This window comes from Triticum aestivum, chromosome 1A (genome assembly GCF_018294505.1).
Source record: "Triticum aestivum cultivar Chinese Spring chromosome 1A, IWGSC CS RefSeq v2.1, whole genome shotgun sequence".
NCBI classification, from domain to species: Eukaryota; Viridiplantae; Streptophyta; class Magnoliopsida; order Poales; family Poaceae; genus Triticum; species Triticum aestivum.
Window position 1 is genome coordinate 165,382,970 of NC_057794.1, and position 12,575 is coordinate 165,395,544.

The following is a 12,575-nucleotide window of genomic DNA, read 5'->3' on the forward strand; positions in this document are numbered from 1 at the left end:
TTCGTCCATCCCCAACACCACTGGTTGCTGGGGCGGCAGCACGGGGTAGAAAGCGGTGGACACAATGGAGGTCAGAGGCAACCACCACACCAAGAGGTATCCGTTCCCCTACAAGCTTTCCAGGTTTGAGGTTGGGACATTTCAAGGGTTCATCAGTTCATCAACCCCTACAATTTCAGGGGCCTGAATTTTCAAGGAGACTAAGGGCCTGTTCTGAAACACGCTAGCTTCAGCAAAACTTCTCGTATCCAGCTTCTGCCCCGACTTCTCGCTTTAGGTGGAGCTACGCAAACCATTCTGGAGGCGAGGCAACTTCTCCTAGTGCCTGCGTGAGTTGGCAGCCTAGTTGGGGCGTTGAAGCCCACCTTCTTGCCACCTTGGGCCGGCTGGAAGCAGCCCATTTCGGGCTAAACTGCACACAGGCTAATAAAAAGGATATAAACGAGTTGGGCCTGCTTCCTGGGGTGAATGGCTGGCCTTTTTTCACACTAGATAATTTGTGTGATTTCTCCAGAGGTGTACAGAGAGGTAGAAGTGTACATAGAGCTGGGCCTGCAGCCGCCATGTATTTTTGAACTGTACATGACTTATTTTGTAATGTATTTTTTGAACTAAGAGGTGTACAGAGAACTACACACAGCCGGCATGAAGTTTCATTTGCATATAAGTTTGCAAATCAAAATTGTGTCACATCTAAAGACATGAACATGATTACTTCACCAACTAAGATCAATGGCGGTAGCTAGTTCATGTCTAAACAAATCCATGTTAGGACCACTTTCCGCCGGTGTTGAAGAATCCGATGCATTTGGAGGAATAACATACTTCTTGTATCTCAATAACATACTTCTTGTATCTCTCTGGAATAGTTGGGACATAATCTGGATCCCTCTGACACCGAAGAAAGTGGATATCCTCTTTGTCATGGAGGTGGACATAGTTGTGTAGTGTCATGGTAGCCGCAATTATCATCTTTTGTGTTTGAATCGAATAGTTTGGCATCTTGAGCAAGATTTTCCATTTCATCTTCCACACACCAAAGGTTCTCTCTATGGTATTGCGCTTGGAGGAGCGGATACGGTTGAACTTCTCTACAGGAGTAGTTGGGGGTGCACCTCGTTGAAAGTCGGGGACGTGATAGCGTTCACCTTTGTATGGTGCTAGATAGCCATCCCTATTAGGATAGCCGGCGTCTACAAGGTAATACTTGCCTATAGAAATGGACAACAAACATGATTGTGAGTTGAAGGACATGTTATATAAATTGCAACAACAAGAAATACTTACCGTTGGGAGGATGTGGGAATGTGGCCTTGTCATTTTCAATTGCATGAAATAGCACACTTGTATCATGCATAGAACCTGGTTATCCAATTGAAGCATAGGTGGAATGCATATCAAAGTCACATACCGCCATCACATTCTGTGTTGTTGCACCGGTTCTTCCAATGTACCCTTATTTTTGAAGGTCCTTCCGGAATAGAAGCCCTAATATGTGTTCCATCTATTGCACCAATGAAATCTTTGAGATGAGAATAAGCCCTTTTGTCACGCTTAATCCTATCATGGACGATGTGAAAATTTGGGTCTTGAGGCCTAATGTTGTGAGATGACATCTTGACCACACATTGTAGAACCTCATGGAACTTACGGTGAACTGTATCTGCTCCATGTTTGAAACGGTTTTGGGTTCTCCTGTTTGATTCACAACCGCCCAAGGTCCACAAGTACATAGCAAGAGACTCATAAGTGGTAACAAAACATGTTTCTTTGAGGCCATACTCCGCCACCAACTTGTCATGAAGATCAAAGAACACATTTGCATTCATTCTCAACATTGTGTACGTCTCTTCGGGTGTGCCAATAGTCTCTCGCAACCATTCAAAACCACTCAACCTAGATGTCCTAGGGTCGGCCTTCATGACCCAACTTTTGCAATACTTCCCAACTATTGATGACATAGCCGAATAAAGCATGGCCATATCATGTTGATATTGGAGAACCATAACTTTCTTTCTTTCATAATTTGTGTCATCGTCACTTTCACTATCCGATGACATCTGCAAATAAACAACCGTCAACATATGAAACACAAGTTAGAACCAATTGGATCAAGAACATATACATAATACATACATAAATAGCAAACACTAGGTCTAACAACATAAACATAGAGCTGGTTCACAATGCATTCATAAATAGCAAATGGTTCCACAAAATGCATTAGTAAATAGCAAACAATAGGTTAAACAACATAAAAGATGTTTCAACAACATAAAAGATGGTTCAACATAAAAGATGAAATGGTATCAAGCACTAGGTTCAGCATAAAACATGGCCATCACACATAGATGGTAGGCATGTAAACTAGTTCCCATACTTCAAGTCATACTTCCTACGCAACCAACTCTTTCGAGACTCAAGAGGAATGTAAAGAAACATCTCCCTTTGTGCCCTCTTCATAAACAACTCGCTAGCCATGAAGAACTCATCGGTACCTATTGTTGCACCACAAGCAATGACTTCATCCATGACCGAGGTGACACAGTTTGCCTTATCTTGCTTCACGAAAGACTGGAATGATGAGTGAGAAGCCTCAGCAATGTCACCAATTCTTGTAACTTGCTCACACATCACTTGTGCGGTCTTTGGTTTCTTGTTCTTCTCCGGAATGACGATCCCAAGCCTCACTTTAGATGAAGTAGGTGTTGCCTGAGATGTTTGTTCTTCAGTATCATCCAAATCAAGATCTTCGATCTCATCAACATTGATGGCGGCTTTCACCGCCGCACTAGAGGGGGGAGGTATGCCGGAAGAGGGATTCCAATGGTCACCGCCGCACTCTCGAGGTACTGCTATATTTCCGGCATTCACTTGCTCAGCAAACAACTCGCACATAATCTGAGTTTTTCAACGCTCCATTCAGCAGCCCCAGCCATACTTGAAACTTCTCTAAAAAAATGCATGTCACTTTGATAAATACAAAAATTATACTTTTCTACACAGCCAAGGGCATGTAATATCTGAACTAGCAGTACATTTGCACGCATACACCACTAGACTCATGATAATAAATTGCAAACATATAGCAGTACATTTTCTGCATAGCCAAAATTGTATTTCACTTTTCTGAAAATTGTAACACATTACCACTCATGGCAGTACCCACATAGAAATATGCATTAACTTATGCACACATATACTTCAGAGTAGTAGTACATTTTCTGCATACCCAAAACTGTATTTCACTTTTCTGAATGATGCAACAGGTTAGCACTCATGGCAGTACCCTCATAGCAATATGCATTAAAGCTTATGATTCCAGAATTGCACATATATTCCAGATTTGCACAACAAAGAATAGGTTCTACTGTAGGAATTTGCACACAACAAATACAACTCTGAAAATAAACTGCACAGATGTACAGAACAGAGGACATGCGAGGACACCAATCCATAGGGAAGAAGAGAAGGGGACGAGCTCACCTTGCAGTTTATGCTTGGAGGTGCGGTAGTCCTCGTGCCACTCCTGGCTTGGGAGCGTCGCTTGGGCGTCAATGGCGTTGGGGCCGGCTCCTCCGAGCCATGGGGTTGCAGCTCCTTGCACCAGGCGCGACGGACGGCGAAGACGATGGGATCCGGCGGGAAATAGACTGGGACGGCCGGTTCTGTAGTTGAGTCAACGATTTGGCCGGCGACGGGGGCTGCTGAGCGTGGCGGCGGCGGTAGGGCTACAGAGAAGCGAGGGGAAGGGAGTTGTGTGCGACCAGGTTGACCTGCGGGATCGAGCGAGGGGGTGTTGAGCGAAACGTTTTTCTTGGCGGTGGCAATTCGGCCGTAAATAACAAGCAGCTTCAGATTCACGAAAACAGCTTCAGATTCACGAAAACAGGAAGCTGGGAATCTATCGCTTCGAAAAAATGAACTACAGCCCATCGCAGCTTCCTGAATTTTAGCTTCGTGAAGCTAATCCGTTCGGGCTGCCTTCAGGCAGAAGTTTTTAGAAGTATGGAGTGGGAGGAGATCAGAACAGGCCCTAACTCAGTGTTCACTCGTCACGTAAATATAACAAGTGCAACTTAATTTAAAGCTCAAAATTCAACACTTTTCACTCGTTACCATCTCGAACTAGCAAATATTTAGGTTTGGCATCACAGCTATATTTTTGATTTTTCGAATACATGATCCGAGAAACAACGAGCTCAAGCAAGCCGTCGCAAATTCAATACATGAACAAGAGGGCCAATATGCAAATAAATATGGATCTTCAAGCAGTTTCGGCAACCGGGTACTCGTACACAACATCCTTGCCACAAAGCCTGCGGTACACTGCAGTGAAGGTATCCAACTTGTACTCTGTGTTGTTGCGTTCCTTCGGGTCCAAGAAGATCTGCAACAACACCAGTAAAATAAACAGCGCACCAACAAAAAATTGTTTGGATCAACAGCGTCAATGTTGATCAATTCAGAAGAAATTACAAGAGTGAAATAGAGATGTAAAAGTTCAAGCTAATCAAAAATTGTCTAGACAATAATCAGCTATATCAATGCAGTGGTCAAATCTTACCTTAATGATCTTCGAGCCATCTAGGCGATATCTGACACGTTTCCCCACAATCTCAGCTGGGTACACAACATCCTCCAAAAGACCATCATGAACAGCGGTCAAAGTTCTGGTACGAGGGCGAACAACAGCAGAACCCTTCTTGGGTGGCCTCACAATCCGCCTTGTTGCAACAATAACAACATCCTGCATTGAGTCATAGTCAACCACACATTTCAACAAGCACGGAACAAACGGGACAATGGCTAACATTTGCTTCAGCGTAATTGGGGGGGTTTGGCATTTTGCTAGGCGAAAGACATGAAGAAATTTCTCGAACAGAGTATTATTTGGCAATTGCAGGGAAGTGACATGAATACAATAATTACTCTGCAATAACGTTAGACGAACAACCAAATTCGACTTTAAACCAGTAACATTGAATAAAAAGATGACAAACATTGTAAATAGCACCTGACAAAGAAGGAAATAAGAAAAAACTGCCACAGCATTCGAGTAAATACAACTCTTCCAAACGGAAAACACATGCCCATAAGAGTACAGCATCCTAGTTGTAGTCTAGGAAGCATAATGGTGAACATTCCACACACAGAGGTATCGCATTGTACTTTTAGCAGCAGAGTGTAGTGCAAAACATAACAGGATTCAGGAGGAGCATACAGGCATGCTCTCTGGTAAAGCAGTATACTGCTATAGCTGTAGGGGAATACCATCTTTGTCTACGAAATCTACAACACATAAGCAATCCTTCGGACTAGCGAACTTACTCCAACTTACTCCTATGTGAAATACTGATTACTGTATATCACACTGTTCTCAAAGGAAAGGAATCTAACAAGGTGAATGGCAATTCACTAACCTTGCCGCTGAACTTCTTCTCGAGCTCCCTGACAAGCCTGACGTGGATCTTCCTGAAGTTCTTGCGGAGCCTGTACGGCACGTGGATGACTACGGCCTTCCTGTTCCCTGTAACATCCATCTGGCTGCAACACGAGGCAGCACAAACCAGAAACCATCACACCTCGCTACCACTTGGACTGCTACTCAACAGAAACGAAAACCAAGGTTAAGACTGGCTGATGACTTACAAGGCGGCGTTGATGTAGAGGTCTTTAACGTCGCTCTTGAGCTCCTGGCTGCCATTCTCCAGGTCGAAGAATGCCTACAAACACGAAACCGCGGTGGTGAAACACGGAGCGCAGAGACCACGCGCAACAGCAGTGACGTGAGACTAGAGGGCTTCTTAGCTACCTGCGCGACGGAGTCCTCGAACTCGGAGGGCTCGAGGCCCTTGTCCTTCTGGATCTTCTTCCTCGCCGTGTACATGGTGCTTTCGCCCTTTCTTCGCGTGAGGGAGGTCGAGGGGTGGCGGCCACGGAGGTAGGGTTTGGAGGCGGCCGCGAGTAGTGGGATACGATTTTATAGGTCTATAAGGAATCCCAAAATGTTTGTGGGCTGGGCCACGCTCGGTACAGAAGGCCTGTGGCACTGGCCCAATTTTGATCTTTATCAAAAACAAAATGGACTGTGTATGTGCTCATGCGCTGCCGCTGATCCAAATATTATTATTTTTAACACAATATATAGGAGGACCATACGGGATAAATTATGATGCAAAACAGGTAGAATAAAAAATATATGTTTTGTTTATAAAGCATAGATATTTCTGTCATTGCTTAAACAGGCAAAATAGGTATGTGCCCATGATTGATTTGCTTTATTGGAATAACAAAGATAAGAGATTAATTGCTAATTATTTATTTTTGAAGGGTGACAAGTGACGGGAAGGCTAATGACGATGTCAGTGTCGCCAGACGAGGACGGCCCAGGAGTAGCGGCAGGCATGTGAATGACCTTAGATATCATCGTGGAAGTTGCTGACATTGAGCGAGTGGTCAAGGAAGCCAGTATGACCACTGGGGAGGATGTAGCTAACGCTTCATCGAGTACACACCCCTTACAGACGGTGGTCAAGCATATTGTGGTTGTTGATGTTGTGGCAACGACGTCACGCGCGGTCGAGGATGGAGGGAGCACAGTGGACACGACGAGCTTGGAAGAAGGCATGCTGATACCAGTGGGTGGCACGAAGTGGAGTTCATCCTTGCGGACCAAGAGAATGGTCGTGTTTTGAGCAAGCACGGAGTTGACGTCGCCTGATGCAAGAGGGGTAAAGGTTGTGGTCGGTGTAGAGATGTTCGTGGTCGTCGCCGCAAACACAGAGGTTGCGACCCAACAGTTGGTGGAGGCGATGTTGCACATAGACGTGCTCGCCAGAGATGAGGACAATGCTGCTAGCGAGGGGACGTGAGCACAAGAGTGTCGGTATGAGGTAGAATTCATTGAAAAAGAAATTGGTGTGGTCTCCTTTATGTTTACCAGCACCATGTACACAACCCACTCTCGGTGTCAATTACTGGATTCGTCAACGCAAACTCCTGCATCACTTTCATCAATGAGTCTCATCCTCCATGGCGATGATATAAGATGTTGGGAGGATAATTCTATTAGGAAAATGGAACATGTATTACTAGGAGGCCAAAGCCACAATATATACATGTACAAGAGAATGCCAAAAGGCTAGAATGTAAAAGGCCAAAGGCCATCATCAATATAACTCTAACACCCCCCCCTCCCCCTCAAACTCATGGTGGATCCACAACACTGAGTTTGGAGAGGTGAAATCTATGTTGCGCTCTAGTTTGGGCCTTCGTGAAGAAATCCGCTAGTTGTAACTCGGAAGGCACATACTAAAGAGCAACAACACGATCATGCACATCAGTGCGCACATAATAAGCATCAACACCAATATGCTTGGTAAGCTCATGCTTCTCAGGGTCTCGCGCAATACTGATGGCACCTGTACTGTCGGATAAGAGAGTGGTGGGTGTAGTAATAGAAACACCAAAATCCTCCAATAATCATCGTAACCAAGTCACCTCTGCCGTCAAAAGAGACATAGCTCTCAACTCGGCCTCTGCACTCGAACGGGAAACTGCAGTCTGTTTCTTCGTCTTCCAGGCAATGAGAGAACCACCAAGAAAAACACAGTAAGCAGAAAGTGAACGGCGATCGCAAGGATCACTAGCCCATGTAGCATCTGAATAGGCCTGGAGCTGTAACGAGCTGGTACGGGGAAAAAGAGACGATGAGAAATCGTGCCACGAAGATATCATAGAACACAAAGAAGGTGACTATAGTGAACTGAAGTGGGAGCGGAAACAAACTGACTCAGAATATGAACAGGATAAGAGATATCTGGACGAGTGACAGCAAGATAGACAAGACTTCCAACAAGATGACGGTAACGCGTCGGATCTGACAAGAGCTCACCATCAGAAGCGCGAAGGTTAACATTGAGCTCCATAGGAGTATCAACAGTGCGCTCATCACTAAGAGTCGCACGAGCAAGAAGATGCCGGATATACTTCTCTTGGGAAATAAAGAAACCATTAGAGGTGGAGGATACCTCAATCCCGAGAAAATAACGAAGAGGACCAAGATTAGACATAAGAAACTGCTCACTGAGACGGGCCTTGACAAAGGCAATGTACTCAGAATCGTCGCCAGTGATGATCATGTCATCAACATATAGAAGAAGAAGAGTGCGACCACGAGCAGAAAGATGGACAAATAGCGCTGGATCATGAGCACTGGGCAAAAAACCAGCTGAAGTGACCACAGAGGCAAAACGCTCAAACCAAGCACGGGGGGCTTGCTTAAGGCCATAGAGAGAGCGACGAAGACGACAAACCATGCCATCGGGAACTGAATACCCAGGTGGTGGCTGCATATAAACTTCCTCACGCAACTCACCATTAAGAAAGGCATTCTTAACATCAAGTTGGGACACGGACCAATGGCGAACAGAGGCCACAACAAGAAGGGTGCGAATAGTGGTCATATGGGCCACAGAAGCAAACATCTCATCGTAATCACGACCATGCTCCTGCTGAAAGCCACGAGCCACAAGATGAGCTTTATAATGCTCAAGAGAACCATCAGAGCGAGTCTTAACATTATATACCCACTTACAACTGATGGGACGAACACGGGGAGGAAGAGAAACTAGATCCCATGTGCTGGTGCGCTCAAGGGCAGCAATCTCCTCTGCCATCGCAAACTGCCATTCAGGATGAACAATGGCATCTCGATAAGAAGTCGGCTCAAGAACGGTCGAAAGACCATAGCGAGAAGGAGAATATCGGTCAGGGGGCGGACAAGGCCGAGAACGAATACCATAAGTCGGCTGAGAGGAGGAAGATGACACACCAAAAGTAGAGGGCACATCAGTAGACTCATCCACAACACGTGGACGACGAGTATAATGGAAAGGAAAAGAGGGAAGAGGTGGAATCACTGGAGGTGGAGACGGGGATTGTATCGGTGATGAAGGTGGAGAAGGGGAAGGTATCGATGATGAAGGTGGAGAAGTGGAAGGTATCGGTGATGAAGGTGGAGAGTCATGCGACGAGGGAAGAGAAGAATCCATAGGAGAATACAGCGTCAGATCTGCAACAGTGGGACGAGGAGTAGGAATATTAGGCACATAGGGAGGTGTATCAGGAAACGTAAGAAAAGATATGTCCTCCATGGAAAAGGCCGAGGAGGATGGACGTGGGTAGAAGGGACGAGACTCATCAAAGGTCACATCCCGGGAAATACGCATCCGACGACCAACCGGATCCCAACAACGATAACCCTTATGCTCATCACTGTATTCGAGAAAGACGCACTCAACAGACTGAGTAGTCAGTTTGGTGCGTTCACGAGGGGCAAGCAAAACATAGCAAACGCAACCAAACAAACGAAGCACCGAATAATCAAAAGAACGACCAGAAAGACGCTCGAGAGGAATACCACCCTGTAGAGCAGCAGATGGCTGAATGTTGATAACATAGGTGGAAGTAGTAATAGCCTCGGCCCAGAAGTGAGGTGGAAGAGAGGCAGCAATCATCATCGCACGTGCCGTTTCAAGAAGGTGACGATGCTTGCGCTCAGCCACACCATTTTGAGCATGAGCACCAGGGCAAGAGAACTGAGTGAGAGTACCATGCTCAGCAAGGAATCCTCGCAGCGCATGGGAGATATACTCACCGGCTGAATCTGCACGAAAAACACGAATAGGAGTGGAAAACTGGGTATGAACCATGGCAACAAATTTTTTATATATAGATAAGACCTCACTACGAGAAGACATGAAGTAGATCCAAGTGTAGCGAGAAAAATCATCTATAAAGATAATATAGTAGCGATGACCCCATTTTGAAGCGAAAGGAGCCGGACCCCAAACATCAGAGTGAACAAGATCAAAAGGGCGCTCGGACACAGACTCACTATGAGGATAGGGTAGCTGAATCTGCTTACCAAGCCTGCAACCTAAACAATCCAAAGAAGCGTTACCGGAGACAGACCCCAAAACACCACGATGAACCAAAGAGGAGAGACGAGAACCACATAAATGGCCAAGATGATGATGCCACTATTGAAAAGAGCTGGTAGATGCAGCAACAGGGGCTGCGAGACTGGCAGCGGTGGCAACTGAGGGAAGACGAAGCCAGTCAAGCTCCCAGAGACCATCAGAGCGTCGAGGGCCAGCACCAAGCAGAGCGCCCGTGCGACGATCCTGAACAGAACAAGAATCAAAGTCGAGAATGACCCTACAACTAGAGTCAACAATCTGACCATCAGATATGAGTTGCATGGTAAGTCGAGGAACGTGAGCGACAAAGGGAACATGAAATGAAGAAGTACTAAGAGTGCCTCGACTAGCTACAGGGAGGGGAGTGCCATCAGCCGTAAGAACACGAACGGGAGACTCGACAGGTCAAACGGATGTCAAAGTGGATGAATCATAAGTCATATGAAAAGATGCTCCAGTATCAAGAATCCATGGGGATGTACCTGAATATGTGAAAGGTGGTTTCTCAGTGCCAGAAGAGTCAGTCACAGAAACTGCAGAACCTGTCGGTGAAGAATCCCAAGCAGCAAGCAAGCACCTTAGCTGCGCAATCTCATGCGCAGACAAGGACACGGTGGAAGATGTCGAGGTAGAGACACCTGCTGACGATGAGCAATCAACGCCGCCCGTGGAAGTCATGTGTAGAGTCGACCGAGAGTAGCGAGTCGACGTAGAGCGGTCACCACCCCGTGCGGAAGCCACGAGAGGAGTCGCTGTAGAGCGGACACCACCGCGCATAGAAGCCGCGAGAGGAGTCGACGTAGAGCGGTCACCACCGCGCGTGGAAGCCTCGAGGCGAGTCGATGTAGAGCGGTAATCACCGCGCGCTAAAGCCGCGAGAGGAGTCGTCGTACAGCGGTCACCGCCGCACGCGGAAGCTGCGAGAGGAGTCGGTGTAGAGCGGTCATCGCCGCGTGCAGAAGCCGCGAGAGGAGTTGGTGTAGAGCGGTCATCTCTGCGCGTGAAAGCCACGAGAGAAGTCGATGTAGAGCAGTCACCGCAATGTGCGGAAGCCGCGAGAGGAGTCGATGTATAGCGACCAACATAGCCTGCTGAAGACGCCGCAGGAGACAATGCCATAGACGGATGTATACCAAGCACCGAGCGACGGCGCATGAGCGAGACAGGATCAATATAGGGAACACCGTTGAAAGTCTGTGGGCAGTGACGGAGATGCAGATCCAACAGAGACATCATAGCAGTATTTTTTTAACAACAGCAGCGGAACTCTGAAGGCAACAGCCGAAAGCCTCCTGGAGTGAACAGCTGAAAGAACACAGGCCTATCAGCCGAGTAGCATGGCGGCCCACCAGCAGCCGAAGCAAGCAGAATAGCACGGCCGTGGATCACGCGAGCCCGACGCAGTCAACGCACACGGGCTGCGGTAGTGTCGCACGAGAACCGGCAGAGATCTTGAGCGGACGCGGACGGCAGCCTGGGCAGGATCCGGTGGCCGGCGGCTGAAACTTGGACGAGAGCCAGCGATCTCCAAGAAGGGCGGCCCACAATCTGGACGCCGACGGTAATCAATAGTGGCCGGTGCGAATCGACTTCTGGCAGCTTGAGCAGAAGAGTTGCTGAAGACGAGATCCGATAGGTGGCGGTCTCGATCGAGGCAAGCAGTGTAATCTCCACGGCCGGCAGCACGAACGGGGCGTGGACGAGCAGATCGGCAGGCGCTGCACAGGCAGAATGAAGCTGGAGCGAGCCGGCTGATGGAGCAGCAGTCAAGTCTGGATTGAATCCGGTAGACAGCGGCTGGATCGATCGAGGCAAGCAGTGTGGCTGTAGATGGGACACAACCACACAGGCAGAGCGAAGAAAAGCAAAACCACGGCCAGCAGGAAAGAGAGAAATGGCGGCGGCTGGACTAGAGATTGGATCAGATGGCGCACGAGTTGCACATCCGAAAAAAACCTTACAGCTCTAATACCATGTTAGGAAAATGGAACATATATTATTAGAAGGCCAAAGCCACAATATATACATGTACAAGAGAATGCCAAAATGCTAGAATGTAAAAGGCCAAAGGCCATCATCAATATAACTCTAACAAATTCGAGTGTGGATTTGGGGGTTCCTGCTAACATTTGCGAAGAATCTATGACTCTGATACCAAATGTTAGAATCCAGCTATTAATAGGTCCAGTTACAACTGAGCTAGAGATAGAGTGAAAGCTCGTCAACAAAGAATTAACAAGATGAGTGGAGATGAGTACAAGCACACGCAGACAAGCCTCGGCTATAGTCGTCGTTCCGTTCTAATTCCTCGTATTCATAGTTTTTCTTTGAGACAATTCTATTAGTTTTTTTTCTTTTTGAGGGGAGGCAATCCTATTAGCCAGATCCTATTCGGCGCCTTTAGCGTCCGATATAGGTCTTTTCACAAACGGGCACACCCCCCCCTCCCTTCACTCGCGACAAACGGGCCGGCCCATCTCTCCTTTGTCGTTCCGTTCTAATTCCTTCTATTCGTAGTTTTTCTTTGAGACAATTCTATTAGTTTTTTTTTCTTTTTGAGGGGAGGCAATCCTATTAGCCAGATCCTAT

At 47.0% G+C, this 12,575-nt stretch overlaps 2 protein-coding genes across 2 annotated transcripts; both read right to left on the reverse strand.

The window, feature by feature from the left end:
* Positions 1–729: 729 nt before the first annotated feature.
* On the reverse strand, positions 730–3,987 carry LOC123042174 (uncharacterized). Its single transcript, XM_044464687.1, has 3 exons — positions 3,487–3,987; positions 1,288–2,060; positions 730–1,211 (listed from the first exon to the last, which is right to left on the reverse strand). The coding sequence occupies exons 1-2, from the start codon at positions 3,934–3,936 to the stop codon at positions 1,404–1,406; spliced, it is 1,107 nt and encodes a 368-aa protein (XP_044320622.1). The 5' UTR covers positions 3,937–3,987; the 3' UTR covers positions 730–1,211; positions 1,288–1,403.
* Positions 3,988–4,060: 73 nt separating this feature from the next.
* LOC123042186 (40S ribosomal protein S7) lies at positions 4,061–5,959 on the reverse strand. Its single transcript, XM_044464694.1, has 5 exons — positions 5,816–5,959; positions 5,653–5,726; positions 5,424–5,547; positions 4,568–4,750; positions 4,061–4,390 (listed from the first exon to the last, which is right to left on the reverse strand). Exons 1-5 carry the CDS (start codon positions 5,888–5,890, stop codon positions 4,268–4,270), a joined length of 579 nt encoding a protein of 192 aa, XP_044320629.1. The 5' UTR covers positions 5,891–5,959; the 3' UTR covers positions 4,061–4,267.
* Positions 5,960–12,575: the final 6,616 nt, after the last annotated feature.